The sequence below is a fragment of the Danio rerio genome, chromosome 9 (assembly GCF_052040795.2).
Source record: "Danio rerio strain M-AB ecotype USA chromosome 9, GRCz13ab, whole genome shotgun sequence".
Lineage (NCBI taxonomy): Eukaryota > Metazoa > Chordata > Actinopteri > Cypriniformes > Danionidae > Danio > Danio rerio.
The window spans coordinates 19829175-19852130 of NC_141029.1; the positions used below are offsets into that span (position 1 = coordinate 19829175).

Below are 22956 nucleotides of genomic sequence, written 5' to 3' on the forward strand. Positions count from 1 at the left end.
GAATGAATAATTACATCATTCATCGTAGGTCTGCACGGTGGCACAGTGGGTAGCACGTTTGCCTCACAGCAAGAAGGTCACTAGTTCGATCCTCAGCTTGGTCAGTTGGTGTTTCTGTTTGGAGTTTGCATGTTCTCTCCGTGTTCACGTGGGTTTCCTCTGGGTGCTTCGGTTTCGCCCAAAAGTCCAAAGACATGCGTTATAGGTGAATTGAGTAGGCTAAATTGTCTGTAGTGTACAGTATGTGTGTGAATGAGTGTGTATGGATGTTTCCCAGTAATGGGTTGCAGCTGGAAGGGCATCCGCTGTGTAAAACATATACTGGATAAGTTGGCGATTCATTTCGCTGTGGCGACCCCGGATTAATAAAGGGACTACGCGGAAAGGAAAATAAATGAATGAATAATCACATTAGTCATCATGTTGTAGGCACCAGATGTATAGTAATACCAGTTATTTTTGACCTTGTGGGGACATTTGTTTTATTTCCCATGAGGAAAATGGCTTATAAATCACAAAAAATGATAAATGTTTTCTGTGAGGGTTTGGTTTAGGTTTAGGGTTGAGGGAAGAAGACAGAATATAGTATCTGCAGTAGAAAAATCATTGTGTCTGTGGGAAGTCCCCATAATGATAGCTATATACATTTGTGTATACTGTACATGCAGCTCGTTTTTATATTAAATACACAATAATACATATATAATGTTTCATGTTTTCAAACCTTAAATATTGCAATTTATATTTATTATACTTCATGTATAATTAAATTCAAAATTCTATTTAAATTGTATTTGTTATTTATTTGTTTATTTGTGTGTTTATTTATTATGTACATATTTCTCCCAGTATTTAAGTTTCAACATTTGAAAACATGGAATATTTTATTATGTGAACATGAATGCATACTGACATTGTACATTATATTAAGCCATTTCTTGACTATTTTCAAATTATGTGAATTCATAATTATACAAAGTGATAATGGCTATATTTTGTAAATTTGATATGTATATTTTTTTAATGTATTAAAATAAAATAAATCCTTTTTTTTATTAAAATAATTACACCTGGGAAATAGAGGCCACGTAAATGGTTTGTGAGCACAATTAAATGCACACAGCATGCCATATTATCTGATAATTGTAAGTAATAATTCCAAAAAACAACTGACTGTGTTAAGCCACATAAATCAAAACGAAATTATGATGTATATGCCGAGTTTAGCGGCTAATCAGCCGGAATCAGCTGAGGTAAAGTGACGACGACCAGCGAGACCCAGCTGTCACTCAAGTGGCCACGCCCTTAATTATGCAGACTAAATATAATGTAATATAAAGGAAATGGATGAGTTAGAAAAAAAACGCACCCCCTCACAGTTATCATGAAGGGTAATATTAGCTATATGAACCAAAATCATTCCTTGTACCAGGCTGTAAACATCTTTTTTTCTGCTGTAAAGTTGGCCATTTTAACAGTGGGGTCAATAGAAATTTGCTCTGTTATGGAGCCAGGACTAGCAGAATTTCGATGAGTTGCAGTTTCAGTTGAATTCAACAGAATTCAGTTTCAGGGAGAGCGGAAGGTTGCCGCTTGATCAAAACAAACATACATTTATTTTTTGTTTATTTTAAATGCATAAAAAAAGACATATTTTTTATTAAAATAATTTAGGAATGCCATATGGGACATTGTTTTAGTGATTAAATAAATCAGAGGTTTAAATTGATTCATTGCAAGAGACAATTAAAACAGCACGTGAGCAAACACTACAGTATGTAGATCAATAAATAAATCAAGAATAAGTAAATCAATAAAATGGCAATAATTATAGCAAGCTGATGTAAAAGCAAGGCTCTACATTAAAAAAGCCCAATTCGTTTATGTTTCATAGCTGAAGCAATTCACAAGAAAGCATTCTGAAAGTACATTAAAAAAGTTTATGTTCACAAAATTGCGTCATTTATAAACCCAAGCAAAATATAGACTATTACGTATGTTATATAAATATTAATATATGCCATATATTCCCCAGCCCTACAGTATTCATTATTCAGCTTTCCACATGAAGAAGTACATGAGTGTTGTGTTTGTGTGTTTTCTGTAGTGGTGGATGAACAGAACGCACACACAGAGGAGCAGGAGCTTCAGTCTCCTTCTGACTTCAGGAAGGACAGCGAAGAGGAAAACAAAGACAACGAGAAGGACGAGGACACTAAAGAACTCGAAACTCTGCCTTGTGAGTTCACACTTGTATATCTCAGACAAGCCGTCGCTGTTTAATCTTTCCTTTGTTCTTGCTTGTTCTTGGCCTTAAACATTAAATTCTCTGTTGTTGGGCCATGCTTCAGTTTCTTCATGTTTTTGTCTTACCGGAATCATTTGTGCATTAAAGAAACACTCTTCTCTTGTTTTTTTGGAAATAGGCTCATTTTACAACTCCCTTAGAATGCACTGTAAAAAGCGATTAGTTGACTTTACTTAAAAAAAGAGAGTAAACTTATTGCCTTATAATTATTAAAGAAGCAAACTACATGTAAAAAGATATAAGTTACTTAAAGCGTGTAAACAAATTGGCTTAAAAGCAACAAGCTGACTTCACAAAGGTAATGTAAGCAAACCCTTTGTAATTTGGACCTGTTAAGCTGACTTAATTTTATAATTAAGCTAATTGTACTCACTTTTTCAAAGTCAACTAATCCCTTTATACAGTGTCAGACTATTTTAGCATGTCTCTTTTCAAATAATTATTTTAATATTACATACTTTGTGCTTCATTAAGCTTATAAAATCTGCCGTTATAGCCTATATTGAGTTTAGAAGACATGCTGGAGTCTGGAAGAGAAGATTTATTTTAGTTACTGTATGTCATTTTGCTAGATAGAGAAAAGCTGGGGGAAAACAAATATAATGAAGATGTATTGGAAAACGGGATTAGTTTACTTTTATTTTAAAAAAGTGAGTACATTTTGCATAATTATAAAAAATAAGTCAACTTCACAGTTCCGAGTTACAATGGGTTTATTTTTGTAAAGTTAACTTGTTGCTTTTAAGGCAATGGGTTTACTCACTTTTAAAAAAGTAAAGTGTAATCGCTTTTTACAGGGGAGTTAAACAATTGAGATTTACCATTTTTGAATCCATTCAGCCGATTCGCGAGTCTTTCACTTTTAGCTTAGCTTAGCTTAGCATAAGTTACTAAATCGAATTAGCATCATATTGGTATTTAATTGTTATTTTTTATTTTTTATTTAAAGCTTGTCTCTTTTGTAGTTACTTTGTATACTATGACAGACAGAAAATTAAATAGTGCTGTTTTCTAGGTCGATGTAGCTAGCAATTACTCTCATTTTAGCACAATAATAAAAGAACTTTGTCGCCGTACGATGCTTAATAATAGTCCCCAGCTAGGTAACTAAGTAACATCGCTGCTTAATATCATTGCGACTGCTGCAGCCATTATACGGCAGGAAAGTTACTTGATTATTACTCGGGAATGAGCCACCAGTGGGCAAAAAAAAATAAAAAAAAAACTGATTTGGGCAACATTTGCCTATAGTGTGAATGTAGTCTGTGTGAATTTCAGCTATTTTCACTATACAAGCTATAATGACTTTTTAATTTAAATGCAGTTTATTTTCTGGAATACAATACATTCAGTTGCACTAAGAAATTCTATTTACATGACCTTTTATGACTGACAGTAATGTCATGTTTTTGTACATCTCTTTTTATACTTTCAATATAATCAGACTGTTCAAAAATGTATTTTTTACACCAAATTGTATTCAAAATACTAAATAATGTGACTAAATGTGTACTAACATGTAAAATATATTAGACTGTCTTTTTGAATACATAGACAAAAACAGAACACTGTTTTGTATATAGATGACAAATTATGTAACTTAAATAGGTCATCATACTGTATATACTGTAGGTTAAAGGGATAGTTTATCTATAAATGAAAATTCTGTCATTTACTCACCCTTCAATCCTGTTTGAGTTTCTTTCTTCTGTTAAACACAACAAAAGATCTTTTGAAGAATGCTGTAAACCTGTAACCACTGACTTCCATTTTATTTGTTTTTTTATACTATGGAAGACAATGGTTACAGGTTTTCAGCATTCTTCAAAAGATCTTCATTAAGAAGAAGGTAAATCATAAAGGTTTTAGTGTGAGCAAATTTAGATTTTTGGGTGAACTATCCCTTTAACATATTTGAGTTCAACATGATGTTCTTGATTTATCTTCTTTCAAATGAGGGATCAATATGTGTATTAGCAATATTATATTAATAAAATGACATTATTAAAGCATCTTTACACAGAAAAAGCAGCACAGAAACCAAACCTGAGGCAGCATCAATTTTCAAAAATATGCCACACCATTTAATACGCCATAGCATCTTTAGTCTGAATTCTGAGCAGACATTGACCCACTTTAGGGCTTAAATCGGCTCTGTAAAAGTTGCTTTACATTATTAATTAATTATCAATTACATTATTTGTCATGTTGTAGGTGCTGTATGTCCTGGCAAGTATAGCAATACCAGTCAATTTTTAACCTTGTAGAGTTTTTTTTTTTTTTAGTAAAAATATATATATTAGACTGTATATTGTATGAATAGTAATTACCATTTTAACTTTTCATCAGAGATATTACACAGCTATCTTAGTCATATGTGCTCTTTTGAAAGGGCAGAGTGTGAATTTTGATTGCTGAAAAGGTTAGAGCTGCCCTCTAGTGGCATGTATACTAAATTTCAATTGAAGAAATAATAATAATTCAGGGGGGCTAATAATTTTGACTTTAACTGTATTCATATATTCTGTTTTTATTGATTATATATTTTATACAAGCTTAAGGTCTCTTTCATATAATGTAAATACTATTCTTTATGGTTAAAAGCTATATTTTTACCATAAAAATCTACAGTATAGTTCAAAAATTAAAACAATATAACGTTTATTGTATTGTAGAATATTAATATATGATATACTGAGTTTTAATTTAGCTGATGTTTTGTTGTGTGTTTGTATCGTGCAGTGGCAAAGTCTCCATGTTCTCCTCCAGAGAGACGCATCAGTCGCAGCACACAGTCATGCGGATCCTTCTCCATCACTCCCTTCACCACAAGCAAAGAGAACCTGCCCGTTCTCAACACCCGCATCATCTGTCCCGGTAATAGCACATCTGACTAATGGAAACTGTTATATAGGATTTGGATATATTTTGAATAGTTTATTATTCTCACTCTAATCAGGGCATGAAATTAACCTTTTTGCTTGGATTGCACCGGTGCTCCTAACTTTAAAAATTTGACGCATCAGCCAAAATTTTGTCGCACCCACCAATTATAAGCACCGTTACTACAAGTTTTATAAAAACAGATGTATTGCATTTGAAATCAACAGTAATCAAACTGACAAGCAATATATATATGCAAGCGTAAGGAAAATATGTCTCAAGAAATCCCGTTATCGCAAGAAAATACATTTTATAACACACCTGAGTGACTAAAGCATATTGAAGGGCAATTTTAGTCTAGTTCACACTTCATCTATTTGTGCTAGACACGCCCTATTACAATGCAAAGTACTACATAGGATTAATTTCACTAATGACAAACTCTAAAAAATTTTCCTGACAGAAGCGATGCCTGTAACAGATATTAACAGTTACCGGCTGATTGCCTTCACATTTTTTGACATGTTTGACACGTTTGCTGTCCCAAAATATTATAAATGTTTCTCAAAATTAAATATATTGTGTTCAAAGGGTAAAAAAGATTTAGTTTTTTACCCAGACATTTTAAAATAACTTGTTTTAGATTAGTAATCGTAAACTTTTTTTAGTAATTAGTAAACTTTTATTTAAGGTTATCATACCATCAGAATCTTATACCAGCCCATGGCTACTCCTGACTGTACATTTTGGTTATTATCTTCCAACCCCAACTACACAGACATGTGTCCCCTCCATCATCAGAAAACTGGATTAGAGAGGTTCTACATTTTATCTATCTTGAGAAACTGAGAGATTGTTTAATAGGATCACTGAACTCCTTTAACAAAAGTCCCATACTGTCTGAGAAATTTAACATTACAGGACCTACTGACTAAAACTACAAAAGGGAGAAAGAGAGACTTTTAGTATTCATTTTTATTTATTATATATTTATTATAATTGATTAATTAATTTGTTTGTTTGTTTTTATTTATTTAATTAATGTATTTATTCATTCCATTTTTTTATTATTTATTAATCTGTCTTGATTCATCTTTGCATAGTTATTGAAGGCCTCAGGAAACAGTGAGGGATGGTGCTTAGAAGGGGTAGAAAAGTTTAGATTTGATTTAAGAGTTCTGCAATTCTCTTGTTTTTGGTGTTGCTATATATTTGATGTCATCTCTTTGCTCATACGACTTCTATTTTTTATATACATTTATATGTTTGTATATTATCTAGAAAAAACGCAATCAAAAATATTGAAAGGAAAACACAATTTCTGGTTACGCAGTGGCGCAGTAGGTTGTGCTGTCACTTTACAGCAAGAAGGTCGAATGTTGCATGTTCTCCCTGCGTTCACGTGGGTTTCCTCCGGGTGCTCCGGTTTCCCCCACAGTCCAAAGACATGTGGTACAGGTGAATTGGGTAGGCTAAATTGTCCGTAGTGTATGAATGTGAATGAGTGTGTGGGGATGTTTTCCAGAGATGGGTTGTTGCTGGATGGGCATCCGCTGCATAAAAACGTGCTGGATACGTTGGCGGTTCATTCCGCTGTGGCGACCCTGGAATAATAAAAGGACTAAGCCCTGAAGGATGACAATCGAAGCAAACGATATGTGATGGGATGTCTTTTCTCCTGTCATAATCAACGCAGGCTCACAGTATTAGCCTAAAAAAAGTAAAAAACGGTTTGCTGCAGCAAATAAGTGAATTTGTACAGACCCCTTCCTAAACAAAACCCCATGGCTATAAAGACTTATGATTGCCTATTTTGCCCTTTCAAAACACTTAAGGACACCTTACAATATGTCACAAGCACATCATAAAAATACAAAAAGTAAGGAAAAAAAGAATAGCAGACAGGATATTAAACCAGGAAGTCATTAAAAGCAATTCTGAAAGGAAACTTTTTTACATGAGATTTAAAATTGGAAACTGAGTCCACCTGACGAATATGCAATGACATGAGTTCCTGTGCCACCAAAAGCCCTGCCACTAAATGACATTCATATTAATATTTGGAACCGATAACAATTCAGCAGATCTCAGTGAGCACAAAGGAGTTTACCAATAAGAGATAGTTAGGTGCCAGATTATGAAGAGCTTAGATTTCTATATTGTACACGATAGTGAACAGGAAACCAATGCAAGTGAAAGATTTAAAACTAAAAGTGCTCATAGATGTTGTTAGTTTTGACAGTAGATGTGAATGAAGTTGACCTACTACTGTTCTTTCCAATATTTTTGAAACAAAAGGTTGGCAATTGGCCTAAAACTGTTTAGATCATTAGGACCAGCACCAGTCTTTTTAAGTATAGTAGTGATAGGTGCCATTTTTAAAGATGAAGGAATGGTAGCAGTAGATAGTGAAGAACAGACTATGAATGTTATAAAAGAAGAGTGAGTTAATACAGGACCTAACTAAAATAATCGGTAGGGAATCAAGCGAGGTAGAGGTCTTAGACTTTAGGATCTCCCTAGTAATGAAATCAACTGTGGACAGTACAAAATTAGAAAGACTGACCTGATAATGTGAGTATGATCATAGTGATGATCATGAGAAATCAAAACAGAGTTAAGCAATTCATAAGGCGGGACTTCTTTCACTGTGGTGGACATACTGAGCATTGCACTTTTCCCCATTTATAGTGAACCGTTTTTGTACACCAATAGTCTTTGCCAATGGATACTTATGAATTATTTTGCCAATCATACAGTTTTTGCAATAAATACCAGAACATATTGTTAATATTGTAAATTATTGTAAATATTGTTAAAAAATACAGTATATTTTTGAGTCCATATCACCAATCTCTACTTGCTGATCATTGTTGGAAATCTTTATTTCTGTTCTGTTCTTCAGGTCTGCGGGCAGGTCTCGCTGCCTCCATCGCTGGAAGTTCTATAATCAGTAAGATGCTGCTGGCCAACATTGATCCGTTTGGTGCCACGCCATTCATAGATCCTGACCTGGATTCACTGTAAGAGCTCCTGCTTCTTCCTTCATGTTAAAGTTCTTGTTAAACCCCTCCCCAAAGCTAACATGGGTCATTTTATTCACAGAGAGGGCTATTTGGAGAAGTGTGTGATGAATAACTACTTTGGGATCGGCTTAGATGCAAAGATATCACTGGAGTTCAACAACAAGCGTGAGGAGCATCCGGAGAAGTGCAGGTACTTTACGAATTTAGCAGGAATTTAGTTTTATACCGAAACAGTAACAGGGATTAACTAGTTTACTTCTGACTATGCAGGAGTCGCACTAAAAACATGATGTGGTATGGTGTTCTGGGGACAAAAGAGTTGCTGCAGAGGACTTATAAGAACCTGGAACAGAAAGTTCAGCTGGAGGTGAGCTGAATTAAATGTTTTTTAACACCATATCACACATGGATTATATATTATATTATATTATATTATATTATATTATATTATATTATATTATATTATTTTAATTATATTAGAGCTGAACAAAGCAATTAAAAATAAAATTTAATTAATATGTGAAAAAAATATCATAGATTTCTTATATAATATATAATATATTTAAACTTAGTCAATTCACAAAATAGTGATAGTAAGGTAATCTGAGAAAATTAATACTAAATAAAACAGATATATATGGGGCAAATGTTGAACCAATTTGTGCGTATAGTACTTTTATTTTACATCAATAAATATGGAAACGGTTGATCATCTGTTGGTTAGTAACTTGTGTAACAAGGTTTAAACAGTCCATTAATGTATTTTACTTTGTGTATTAATTGAAAGCAAGTTTCTTGAATGTCAAAATATATGAAAGGTTCTTGTTCTTTACTATTCTTTTACATATGATTGCAATCAATATTTGATCTATTTTAAACTCAGGGTATTCACAGTGTCTTAAAATGTCTTACTTTTCTAAAACAAAATTTTAGGCCTTAAAAAGTCTTAAATTCACTGTAATTATGTCCTTTAGGTCTTAAATTATTTTAAACGGGTGCTAATTTTCCTTGTTTATGAACACATCCAATCACCAACAGCACATCTCAAAACTATTCATAACTAATATTATAACAGTCTGTTGTGTATACATTTAGTTTTTTTTTTTATCTATGAATACAACTAAGGTCTGCTTATGCACCATGGTGTGACGCAACTGACTCTTAAAGGGAATGAGAGATGAGACTCTGATGTGTTTAATGCATGTTCTGGCTCCTCATGGTTGTTTGATTTGGTTTTTGCAGTGTGATGGCCAGTATATCCCACTCCCAAGTCTCCAAGGAATTGCTGTGCTGAACATCCCAAGCTATGCTGGGGGAACCAACTTCTGGGGCGGCACCAAAGAGGATGATGTAAGTCCTGGTGGTGGAGGTCATGAGGGCCTTTTCACTTCAAACAGCATTTTACATCCTGACCCTGAGCTCTGCAACCCTGTTTGAAGCCAGTTATGAGATGAAATATGACACTGTGTATAGAGGAAATGATGTGGAGTTGTGTAATTAAAGCGTATGAGCTGGTCCTGGGTTGAGTGGTGTTGTCTAACATGCAGCTGGCTCCAAACAAAACCTTCTGAACCCGGGTGACACGAGTCTTTGTTCACCACAAGTGGCCTATTGGCAGCTTGTTTGTTTTAGCTCACATGGCCTCGTTCAGAATGAGGTTACCTCCGGACGTGGTTTGTGTTCTTCATGGTAGAGTTACAGAGGGACAGAGTGCCTGTGATCCTAGACAGGACGTTCAGGACTCAGAAATGTCCTCGTGTTCTCTAAGAAAGATGGAAAAGTGTTTAAAGGATCATGTTATGGATTTTTGGCAATTACCTTTCATGCAGTGTATAACACAGCTTGATGAAACCATTCTATCTATCTATCTATCTATCTATCTATCTATCTATCTATCTATCTATCTATCTATCTATCTATCTATCTATCTATCTATCTATCTATCTATCTATCTGTCTGTCTGTCTGTCTGTCTGTCTGTCTGTCTGTCTGTCTGTCTGTCTGTCTGTCTGTCTGTCTGTCTGTCTGTCTGTCTGTCTGTCTGTCTGTCTGTCTGTCTGTCTGTCTGTCTGTCTGTCTGTCTGTCTGTCCGACCAACCGTCCGTTCGTCTGTCTATCTACCAATCTGTCTAAGCTTCTATCTATCCGTCTGTCTATGCATCTATCTATTCGTCTATCTATCTATTTATCTATCTATATATCGATCTATCTATCTGTCTGTCTGTCTGTCTGTCTGTCTGTCTGTCTGTCCGTCCGTCCATCCATCCATGTACATAATTATCTATGTACTGTATCCATCCATCCATCTATCTCACTCTAAAACTTGTATGCACTATTATGATTTGCACTACACATCCACCTGACCAAAAGGACCGTCAGTCAGCTGCTGTGTATATGATTATTGGAATATAATATTATTTTTTTGCTTATTTTTTTAGGGATATTCCTATTGAAATTTCAAAGCCAATGCTATAAAATTTCATTCTGTGTACACTAGTCAATGTGAATGACAATTAAGTCAAGTCAAGATGCATCGCTGCATTTGGACGTAAAGTGAATTTACACTTGAGCAACTTCAACACTACAATGTAACCCACAATGGTTGTGTATGTTTGTCTGCCCTTGTCTTTAATCTACACCTCCCTTAACACCTAGGCTGCATCCAAATCACCTACTACTTAGTAGGTACTGCATTTGAATTTAAATGTACTACTCGACTGTTGGAAAAGTACGTTCTATACTGTATGAATTGAACTTCAACGTACTACATGCAGTATAACATTTTGTCACATGACCTACCCCCATGACCTGTCAGTAGCGTCACTTCACTCCCATTCATGAATTATGTTGTGGTGTACCATGGGATAGCGGAGTGTCCATCGGATGCAGACTTCACAATATTACCAGAAGAAGTTGGTAATTCGCATACAGATTTTAGCGTACTATATAGTATGTAAGTATGCAATTTTAGACTCTACCCTACTATAGATGTGCATGATGTAATCATTGTCACGGACATAACAATGGTGGCGTTTTCAAAAACCTTTACTTTAATGGTATTAAAGCGGCCTATTATTGTGGCCAGCCAGAGGCACACATGTGCAATAATCATGTTGTCTAATCAGCATCTTGATTTGCCACACCTGTGAGGTTGATGGATTATCTTAGGAAAGGGGAAGTGATGCACAGATTTAGACAAATGTGTCAACAATATTTGAGAGAGATAGACCTTTCAGTTTTAGATCCTTGAGTTTGGCTCATGAAAAATGGGAGCAAAAACAAAAGTGTTTTGTTTATAATTTTGAGAAAAATTAGCCAGTTATTTTCTCAAAAACACTAATTGTCCTGAAATGTAATGAGTTTATTGTCAATTTTATTTCAAAGATTTTTTTTGTTCTTGTTTTGTTTTTTACGAGTTTAATCTCACATAATGATTACTTAAATCTCATAATTATTTTTTACTTCTTTTTTTAAATTATTGCTTCACTTAAATCTTGAGATGAGATACATTTTTATTATTGCTTGGCTGTAAAGAGCCCTCTAGTGGCGAACTGAACTATTTTTATCATTCCAATTTTGTCTTCATGCAGATATTTTGTGCCCCTTCATTCGATGATAAAATTTTGGAAGTGGTCGCTGTGTTTGGTAGTATGCAGATGGCTGTCTCAAGGGTGATTAAACTGCAGCATCACCGTATTGCACAGGTAAAAACAACCCATGAATGACATAATTTTGTTCTGTATGCAAATGCTGGTAAAGGATTTTATATTGTAATTTGATTTAACCCTTCCAGTGTCGCACAGTGAAGATCACAATCCTGGGGGATGAAGGAGTGCCTGTCCAGGTGGATGGAGAAGCCTGGATTCAACCTCCTGGAGTCATCAAGATTCAGCACAAGAACCGGGCCCAGATGCTGACAAGAGACCGGGTAAGTGTTTCTAGTGAATAATCATGTTTTTTGAAATTTATTTACAGAGCATTATTTAAACAAAAATCTTGAGCATACTTATGACAAACAGAAAATTATTATGCACTATTGTTAACAATGATGAAGTTAGTATTATTGTTTGCTTTTGAAGGAACACTTTTTTTTGGAAATAGGCATATTTTATAACTGTTCTAGTGTTAAATAGTTGAGTTTTATCATTTTGGAATTTATTCTCTGGGTCTGGAAGGAACACTTAGCTTAGCATAAATCATTGAATTGGATTAGACCATTAGCCTCTTGCTAAACAAAAAAGTTTTGATAATTTTCCCATGTAAAGCTTGACTCTTCTGTAGTTACACTGCGTACAAAGACTGACTGATAATGAAAAGTTGCTATTTTCTAGGTTAATATGGCTATAGAAACTAGATTTTCATTCTGCCATAACAATCAATGAACTTATTATTGCAGATGCAATAATATTATGAAGTGCTTTACCTAGTTACCTAGCTGGAGGCCATCTTCAGGCTCTGTAGAATATCATTTAGTTTCAATCTCTGACATTTCAGATGACAAATCACAGGATGTTTTATAGTACAATGACCAAAAAATCAAAGACATTTTTATTTTTCAGTCAGTGACCCCCTAGTTTTCCTGGTATAAATGGGCATTAACAGTTAATGACATGTTTTTTCTAAAGGGTTAGTTCACTCAAAAATAAACATTTTGTTATTATTTCTCAACCTCATCTTTTGCAACCTCCCGAGACCTTTATTCATCTTTTGAATATGAATGAAGGTATTTTAGATGAAATCTGAGAGTTTCTCTGATTCACCATAGACAGCAAAGGTCCTGAGATGTTCAAAGACTAGAAAAGGGCCCAAAAACAGATCATTTCATGTGACTTCAGTGGTTCAACTGCAATAATAAAAAACTTGAATAACACATTTTTCTCTGCGTCAAAAAGCTGTAAAAAATGAACTTACTCATAAAAACGTCTTTGTATTCGTCTTTAGTTGCCTTCGTTTTGTACAGGCATGTTGCCATTAAAGTCAGTAGCACAACACACAAGCGTTTTATTGCCCATAGAAAATGTGCACCTTGATCTAATGCAGATGTTTAGTTTTTTGCCACACAAAAGCATTCTTAGAGCCTCATATGATTACAGAAGTAACATGAAATGTTTTGACAGTCTAAAACATCTTAATTTGTGTTCTGAAGATGAAAGGTCTCAGGAGATGGACATGAGGGTGAGTAATTAATAACGTTTACATTTTTGGATGAACTAACCCTTTAAAGGCAGGCGTACTTGGTTCAAATTCTGATGATAGTATGTCAATAGTATAGTATGTCAGTAGTATAGCATAGTCACGAGTGAATTCATGTGAAAATCATTTGGATGCAGTGATATACAACACGATTTTATGACCATGCAAATTCTGAAGCACTTGTATGACTCCTTTTATCATAGCAACTATTAATAAGAGCTCTCAATGTATACAAAATATAGGCTACAAGTTATTTTTCGCACTGGGAAATTTGTCTGCCTGCTCACCCCATGTGTAAGTGTGAATAAAGTGAATTATTACCTTGTGTCATCATCTCTGACGACTCTGTCATACATGACACTATAAGAATGGGATTTAAATACAGCAGTTCTAACTGTAGTTCTAGTGAATTACTGAAAAGGTTATCAGTATGATGGTGAAAAACTGTACATTTCAAGTCAAACTGTCCTTCTGCAATCTTATACCAAAAACAGAAATAAAGGCAGTTATAACAGCTAGATATATGGGAGAGCATTGGTTTTATGTGATTATGTTATATTGCAATATGGAGCAATCTAAAAAGTCACAGAATCCTTAAAAAGGAAATGGTTTAATAACAAAAAGGGAAGTTAATTTATAACTTTTTCACATGCTTATGATTGTTTGCACCTGGTCCCCCATTATCTAATTTATTATACACCTCTCAGACGATTCCTAAGCCACTATAAATAGTTTAACAAATTATAAATAAAAAGTTCCATTTAACAGCCATCTTCATTTTGAAAAATCTCCCCTTCCACCTCTACTCCTTCCCTAGATGGTTGGCCTAGTGGTTTGCACTGTTGCCTCACAGCAAGAACGTCATTGGCTTTAGTCCTTACCAAGCCAGCCGATGTTTCTATGCGAAGTTTACTCGTTTTCACTATCTGTTCATTAGCTACTACAGCAAGGGAGTTCTCAAGATCTACTTGAGGTCAAACTGCCCTCTCGCCTTGCTAATGAAAGGGAGCCCCGGGCTTGAGAATCTTTTGAGCTCAGGGCTCTCTCCCGGGACAGCATGCCAAACAAGCTTTATAATCAATCATCAGCTAAGTGTGAACTCTTGAAATGGTTACGACTGAATTAGTTACAAAATAACTATAAAATTATAAAACATCAAGGGATACAAACATGAATATTAAATGTACCCAGAATTAAATGTGAAAAAGTTAAAAATAAAGAGAAAGAGACAGAGAGAGGGAGACAAAGAAAAGAGAGTAGAGCCCAAAGCGAGAGCCAAGTAACAGTGGAGCCAGAGAAGAAAGGCTCAAAACCAGCAAAAGAACCAGATCAAAAGTTACAATTTAATTTTCTGTCTTGCTTGACCATGTGACCATTCCTGATAACTATATCATAAAACCACCAAAATCCAAACACTGTTTACCCAGGCTCTGATTTTTATCAGCACTTCTGCCTTTGGAAACGGTATAGGACCTTCTTGGTAAAAAAAAATAATAAATTAAAAAAAAAAACATCGTTTGCAAAAAAACAAATGCATATGATCATTTTCATCCTTTTTAACATGTTATCTGTTGAGCACATTTGTCCTTCTGATTGGTCACCTTAAGACAGATCCCACAGATCACCTAATTCAGCCGCATACTTCTCACATAAATAAACTTGACAGCTGCTGAATTTTTTAATGTTGAAAAAAGATCGGGAGCTCTTAAACCACTCAGCTTATAACTTCCTCTCACACAGTACAAGTCACGACCAAATGAGCATTAAAGGTTCCCATCTCCCAAATTGCGTATGAGCTCGTATGGCAGGGGTGGCCAACCCTGTTCCTGGAAAGCCACCTTCCTGCAGATTTCAATTGCAACCCATACCAAACTCATCTGCCTGTAATTATCACGTGGTGTTCAGGTCCTAATTAATTGGTTGAGGTGTGTTTGATATGGGTAGCAACTGAAATCTGCAGGAAAGTGGCTCTCCAGGAACAGGGTTGGCCACCCCTGTCGTATGGCATCAAAAATCGTCATGATAGTTTGACATCTCTAGTGGTAATCAAATCTGTTTGTAATTGTTTTTAAATATAAATGTTAAACAACTTTCTCTACATTTTCCGCAAAAACTCTCATTTAAGGCGTTTGAAAACACGTTGAAGTCTTGGGAGGATAAATTGAAATACGACAAGCCTCCGCTGCGGCCACATCTGTACCCTCAGCAGTCTGTGGATCTGGCCACAGAGGAGGAGGCCACGCTCATCCAGATGTGTGCCCGCGCTGCTGAGGATCTCATCACCAGGATCTGTGAGGCTGCCAAAAACTACCAGCTCCTCGAGCAGGAGCTCGCCCACGCCGTCAACGCCTCCTCACATGCCATTAACAAAACACATCCCAAGTTCCCAGAGGTGAGATATGTCAGCGGTGAAGAACTGTTTGTTTTGATGCTGAACTGATGTTTTTTAATCTCTGAAACCTGTTTTGATTGTTTTTGCAAAAATAACAAATGTATAACCAGTGCTTAATTTGTGAATTGTGAGGTTCCGGAACAGATCGTGATAACGAATCCGGCATGTTACACAAGGATGTAGAGGTGTTCAAGTTAAGGCTTGTGTACAACACTTTAACTCACGAATAAAAGCAACCAGAACCACTCTTAAATCAATATCACAGAGTAAAGGGAAAGAGTGTGCCAAAATGATTTTTGAACTGTTATGCTTATAAATCATCATTAATTGTTACTTGGGACCAATAAAAGTTATCAGAGTAATAAACAAACGGTGATATGATGATTACATATGACAGGGATCTGATTGATTAAACATTTTAAACCACTAGCAGAGCTGGCAAAAACTGAGTTGAGGCTAACCTCAAACCAGATACCACATGCAGTGTTGCCAGATTGGGTGGTTTTCCACCCGATTGGGTGGTTTTGAATTTCATTTTGCGGGTAAAAAATGGCATTGGCAGGTTGACAAAATTTGTGCAGTTTTGAAACGTAAATTTTATATGCAACTTATTTAACAAAACATAACTGTGCTCCTACTCCATTCAGTTAGTAGTGACCAGTGCATAGTGCAAACTGCTTACCCGCAAGAGGAAGAGAAGGAAAGCTGTAGCAAAACTCCCCAGACTCCCCTTCTTGTGCGCCTGCATTTACACTTTTATCAATATTTTTATCCTCAATTGACAGCAAGAACAAATATAAAAGCTTTGTCTGACTGACAAGCAGCACCTAATAATGTTCACAAGAATTTAAAAACACCAAATAGGATGAATTTAAACCCCATTTTGAAAGTAAAACATACTCTAGTGTGTAGTGTGATCTACACAACATTAAGTGCAGTGTGTGGGTAAGAGTGGGCAGTGTTTTGATGTGATCCGGTTCTATTGCGGTTCTGTGACTGCAGGTGTTCCTTGCTGTATGGTTAAAAATTATGACAGTTAAAGTAGATTCATTTCAATTTAAATAAATTAAAATGAAATAAAATATTAATCTAATATTTTAGGTGTGTTTGGGCAGGTTTTGGACAGCTTTTGGGCTGGAAAATGTCTGCTACGTGGCAACACTGACCACATGGCATGTCTAAAACTGAAATTTGTGCAGTTTCATGATATTGTTGTTTTAAAAAGTGAATGAGAAATTCATGGTGATTACTTTTGTGTATCCTAAACATTTTTTGCAAATTAATGAAAGAAGATTAAAGAAGATGAAAGTAGTTTAATGCCGTACAGAGTTCCTTCTGGAAGTGACATCACTTCTGTCAGTGCTCTTAAGATCATTATGTCTTTTTAAAAAAGAGTTGACCAGAATGTAGGGACAGACACAAGATGTTTATCGACATTACAAATAATACAGAAAATAAATGATTTGTACATGATTTGCAACTTAAATCCTACTATTAATCTTCTGACTTAAAATTACAAATCCAACTGTTTTGTTTGCTGGATCGCATTGTTCATACTAAGTGTCAAATATGTGTGTCTAAATTGTGTAAATCTGTTTTCTTCAGAGCCTGACAAGAAACACTGCCATTGAGGTGGCCAGCACCGTGAAGGCCCTGCACAATGAGACAGAGTCTCTGTTAGTAGGACGCGTGCCATTGGTAAGTTCACTGTGAAAATGAAATATAATCTTTATTGTTTATTGTTAATTTCATTTTTAATTTTCATGACAGCTAAGAGTTAAAACACAGGGGTTTAACACAGTTGTGTGGCAACAGTGTGCAAATACACTGTAGCCAGCCTTTAATTGCATAAATTAATCAATTCTATTTTTTAGAATCACACTTGATAAAAACAGTCAGCTAAAACACTTTGATTGACATTCTCCCTTAGTGCATGTAATCTAAGCTTACCTGCTGAAGAGAATTCCAGCAATTAAGACGCATTGTAAATGTTGAGTTTTACAATGCACAAACGAACAGCGGAGTGTCCATAAATTACTTTTTTCTGAGACACTTCTTTGGACATTTTCCTGTTTTGTATCTGCTGCTATGCTGATGCTCTGCCCTCATTTTAGATTAAAGTGACAGTCACCAAAATATCACAATTTGGCTCAAAGCCTAAAAGGGGCAGTTTCAGAGAGTTATTAAAAATTATCTGTGGCATATTCTGAGCTGAAACTTCACTTACACACACTAGGAACAACAGAGGCTTATTTTACATCTTAAAGAAAGGGGAATAATAGGTACCCTTTAACATGTAGGGTTGGAAGGAAAGTGAGTGGTTGGCATTTTGAAAACATCATAGTTCCCGTATTGTTAGGAAATGTTGGTGTTCAGTTTTAACATAGACAGACTGAAACATTAACTTTTGAAAAAATATGCATGGCTATCCACAATCACTTACTGATTGGACTTTTGGACTATTGCATATCATTTTTTCATAAATAATTGTCCATAAATATTTGGACATCAACACAATTATAATTTTGGCTCTATATAAACCAACTTGAGGTATGTATATATATATATATATATATATATATATATATATATATATATATATATATATATATATATATATATATATATGTGTGTGTGTGTGTGTGTGTGTATATATATATATATATATATATATATATGTATTTACATCCAAATCAGGAGGAATTACAACAGTTTGCTTATGTGCCTCCCACTTGTTAGGGGTCAAAAGTAATTGGACAATTAGCTTCTAAGCTGTTCTATGGCCAGGTGTGTGTTATTCCCTCATTATCCCAATTACAATGAGCAGATATAAGGTCCAGAGTTCATTTCAAGTGTGCTGTTTGCTTTTGGAATCTGTTACTGTCAAATCTCAATATGATATCCAAAGAGCTGTCACCATCAGTCAAACAAGCCATCATAGGCTCAAAAAACAAAACAAACCCATCAGAGAGATAGCAAAAACATTGTGGCGAAAACAACTGTTTGAAACATTTTTTTTAAAAAGATGGCACCAATGAGCTCAGCAACACCACATGACTACTGGTCATCAAGATGGTGCAGAGCATGGCTGCCGTGTTGCGAGCTCCCAGCAAACATTGTTGTGTTTTGTGTGTTTTACTTGTAGTATTTTTGTCGTTTTCGTGCTGGATGTACACACTTTCATTACCTACAACAGACACAACTTCGGGAAATTGGTTCCCTCGTTGCACATCGAAGACCGGACTTTGAGTTCTTTAATGACGTTCTGTTTACAAACACACAACAGAGCCCTTTGTCTGGGTCACACAACCGAAGCGACGAAGGAAATGCAGCCAGAAAAAAAGGAAAGAGAGACTGCGTCCTCGTCAGACTAAGACGCTGTGAATTTCAACCTACACTCCCCACTATTCTGCTGGCTAATGTTCAGTCACTGAACAACAAACTTTGCGAGCTCCGGCCGCGCATTTCCTTCTAACTGGAAACAAGAAACTGCCGCATTATCCGACTCACAGAAACCTGACTATATCTGCGGAGGTACCAGACACAGCTGTTGAACTTTCGGGGTTCTCCATGTACCGCGCGGATAGAACGAAATAACTTACAGGGAAAAGCAAAAGAGAAGTGTTTGTTTCTTTTCTAACAACTGTGTGATTAGAGCAACATACACCCAGTTAGATTATTTTGTTCTCCTGATCTGGAATACCTTATATTTTGGTGTAAGCCATACTTGCTACCAAAAGAGTTCACAGCAGTTATCATTACGGCTGTCTTCATCCACCCTCAAGCCAACACAGAGCAGGCGCTCAGGGAACTGTTTGGGATCATAAGCAAGCAGGAAACCGCACACGCGGAGGCAGCGTTTATTGTTACAGGTGACTTTAACAATGCCAATCTCAGGATAATTGCTCCAAAATCCTATTAACACATTACCACAAACATGCGTGGTGACCGGATTTTGGACCATTGCTATTCCCCGTTCCAGGACGCACACAAATCCCTTCCCCTATCACTCTTCTGTTCTGCTCTTGCCTGCTTACAGGCAGAAACTGAAACGGGAACCACTCACCCTCAGGATATTTCAGAGCTGGACGGACCAATCGGGTTCTATACTTCAAGACTGTTTTGATCATGTGGAATGTTCCGGGCAGCATGTGACGACAACATTGACGTGTACTCAGACACAGTTACATGCTTCATCAGGAAGTGCATAGAAAAAAAACCACATGCTTGAATGACTGGTGTCCTGTTGCTCTGACACCCATCTTCAGCAAGTGCTTTGAGAAGCTGATTAAAAAGCACATCTGCTCTGTATTGCCTTTTCACACTGACCCTCTGCAATTTGCATAAAGAAATAACCGCTCAGCTGATGATAGTGACACACATGTGAGAATGCTGTTTGTGGACTACAGCCCAGCATTCAACATCATAGTGCCTGCCAAGCTGGTGATGAAGCTCCAGCTCTCTGTGCAACTGGATCCTGGACTTCCTGTCAAGCAGACAGGTCAGCAGGTCAGAGTAAACAACATTACATCATCCACACTGATCCTCAACACTGGTGCTCCACAGGGCTGTGTTCTTAGCCCACTCCTGTACTCCCTGTAAACACATGACTGTACAACCAAACACAGCTCCAACATCATTAAATTTGCTGATGACACAACGGTGGTGGGCCTACAGAGAGGAGGTGCACACTCTGACGCAGTGGTGTGAGGAAAAACACCTCTCACTCAACATCAGCAAAACCAAGGAGCTGGTGGTGGATTTCAGGAGAGAGAAGAGAGAACACACCCCCATCACCATCACACCATTGGAGAGAGTCAGCACTTTCAGGTTTCTTGGAGTCCACATTGCTGAGAATTTGACATGGACTGCTCACACAGATGCAGTGTTGAGGAAGGCACAACAACGCCTCCTCTTCCTCAGGCATTTTAGGAGGTTTGGAATGAGCCCCCACATCCTCTTGCTCATTCTACACCTGCACTGTGGAGAGCATCCTGTCTGCCTGTATCACCACCTGGTATGGAAATAGCACCAGCAGCAATCGCAAAGGCCAACCTTGGATTGTGCGAACAGCTGGACGTGTAGTAAGAAGTGAGCTTCCCACCCTCCAGGACATCTACACCAGGCGGTGCATGAGGAAAGCCAAGAGAATTATCAGCGACTCCAGCCACCCGATTTATAGACTTTTCTCTCTGCTACCCTCTGGCAGACGGTTCACCAGCATCCGGTCATGACTCAAAGCATACTGCAATAACAAATAGAGTATTTGAAAAGAAAGAAGTGGAATGTTATGCAATGGCCAAATCAATCACCGGACCTAAATCCAGATGAACATGCATTTCAATTTCTGAAGACAAAACTGAAGGGAAATGCCCCAAGAAAAAGCAGGAACTGAAGACAATTGCCGTAGAGGCCTGGCAGAGCATCACCAGGGATGAAACCCACCGTCGTGATGTCTATGCGTTTAAGACTTCAGGCTGTAAGTGACTGCAAAGGATTTGCAACAAAGTACTAAAAAGTGAAAGTTTAATTTATGATTATTATTCTGTCCTATTACTTTTGGTCCCTTAACAACTGTGAGGCACATAATGCAAACTGTTTTAATTCCAACAGCATTCACCTGATTTGGATGTAAATACCCTCAAATTAAAGCTTACAGTCTGCAGTTGAGGAAAATCTTGTTTGTTTATGTTAAAGAATTTTAGAATTGTTCCAATGTCCAAATATTTATGGACCTAACTGTACATTTCTTAGCAGATTTGGACAGGTGTTGCTGAGGGAGGTGGAGGGTTTTAGAGAAACACTGCAGAACAAGATCACAGTAAACATTGAACCAGTTTAAATGTTGAGCAGCAATGTCATTGACTGCAGAATCAGAAGAGACCAAGCAGATTGTGCCATGTATTAGATGATGTGATTAATAACTCACTGCATGAACAGGAATATCAGCCTGCGCCATCTATAGAGGGACTCAAGCTGTTTATATTCTGTAGCAACTGGACCCTCCGCATGAAGAGCTGCTGTCCACTGCGCTGCAGAACGTTGAAGTTGAACTAGGCAAGCTGGTTGAGATCCCCTGGCTCTACCACATCTTACAGCCCAATGATGAGGAGGTGAGCATATCCTACAAGAAAAAGAAAAACATCTAGAAGCTGATATACACACAAGCCTGTTACCTTCAGTGATATTTTTCAAAAGGGAACATCTAGTTAAAACCCAATGTGACCTTTTGTTGGCAAACATAAATGCCTGAATTACTTATCTTTTTCCATACAATAAATGTCATTAGCTACGTTTCCAGTGACATCACTTACTCTATTGAGTGCATTGTGTCTGACATTGTATCACTGAGTGATGCAATCTCAGCTTGCCTCAAAAAGACTGCATCCAGATACTATTGAACCTTTTTGACATTATTAAATGTACATGCTAAGTCACTGATATGTGTTGGATTTAAGTCACAGATCTAAAGTTTCAAATTGTTAATTTTATTTTCAAGTTCTAAGGTAAACTATCTGTTGCTGCTTTCAGTAGTATGGCAATAAATGTTATGAAAAATGGTATTAAAACTCACATGGTAAGCATTTACCATGCACTTGCGTTTGATTTGATTCAGGAATGCAATACCTAGTTTAACCACCGGGTCTCAAACTTACATACTGCACCTTTAATGTTGCGTTCACACCAGACGTGGAACGCCCGTCAAGTGCGAGTGATCTAAATGTTAAGTCAATGCAAACGCGCGAATAGACATCCTGCGGCGCAATACGTGCGAATGGCGAAATGCGAAACGCGAAATGCGGGAATGGCGAGGCGCGAATTAAGTGTTTTGCGCGTTTGACGCACGTTTCGCGCAAATTGCTTGAGTTTAAAAGTCTGAACTGTAGCGGACTTTCGCGCCGCGTTAACCAATCAGGAGCTTGCTCTTGTGGGGGCGTGATTGTGATGTATCGCCTGTTGTGGGTGTCCCAGGGGAAATCCTCATGCCAACACCGACAAGAAATTAATCAAACTGGGCTGGGTTCAGTCAGAAGCACCGCTGAAAGCCTCCGTCGGCCAGTTTAAGTTTCTGGAGGAGTTTATGAGCTCAAAGAGCTGGATGCACCTCTAAATGGATTTAGTGGACTCAGACACGGCCCTAAAAGTATCAACGCT

General features: G+C 36.7%; 1 protein-coding gene and 1 long non-coding RNA gene across 29 annotated transcripts in view; one reads left to right on the forward strand and one right to left on the reverse strand.

Annotated features, from left to right (window-relative positions):
* dgkh (diacylglycerol kinase, eta) overlaps window positions 1-22956 on the forward strand; it is a 163363-nt gene that overhangs the window by 122960 nt on the left and 17447 nt on the right. For 27 of the 28 annotated variants that reach the window (XM_087267621.1, XM_087267606.1, XM_087267610.1 and 24 more), the window contains 11 exons: window positions 2108-2239; window positions 5051-5185; window positions 8097-8214; window positions 8297-8407; window positions 8488-8584; window positions 9460-9567; window positions 11807-11920; window positions 12010-12144; window positions 15535-15801; window positions 17407-17499; window positions 21795-21914. In XM_087267621.1, the coding sequence (XP_087123747.1) occupies window positions 2108-2239; window positions 5051-5185; window positions 8097-8214; window positions 8297-8407; window positions 8488-8584; window positions 9460-9567; window positions 11807-11920; window positions 12010-12144; window positions 15535-15801; window positions 17407-17499; window positions 21795-21914 (1430 nt within the window). Of the gene's footprint in view, window positions 1-2107; window positions 2240-5050; window positions 5186-8096; window positions 8215-8296; window positions 8408-8487; window positions 8585-9459; window positions 9568-11806; window positions 11921-12009; window positions 14643-15534; window positions 15802-17406; window positions 17500-21794; window positions 21915-22956 lie in introns of those variants that run through there. The other variant, XM_087267625.1, reaches the window with a different exon arrangement.
* LOC147842314 (uncharacterized) lies at window positions 8959-12455 on the reverse strand. The gene is made up of 3 exons (XR_015499322.1): window positions 10854-12455; window positions 10311-10752; window positions 8959-10249 (listed from the first exon to the last, which is right to left on the reverse strand). It is a non-coding gene; the product is annotated as an uncharacterized LOC147842314 (long non-coding RNA).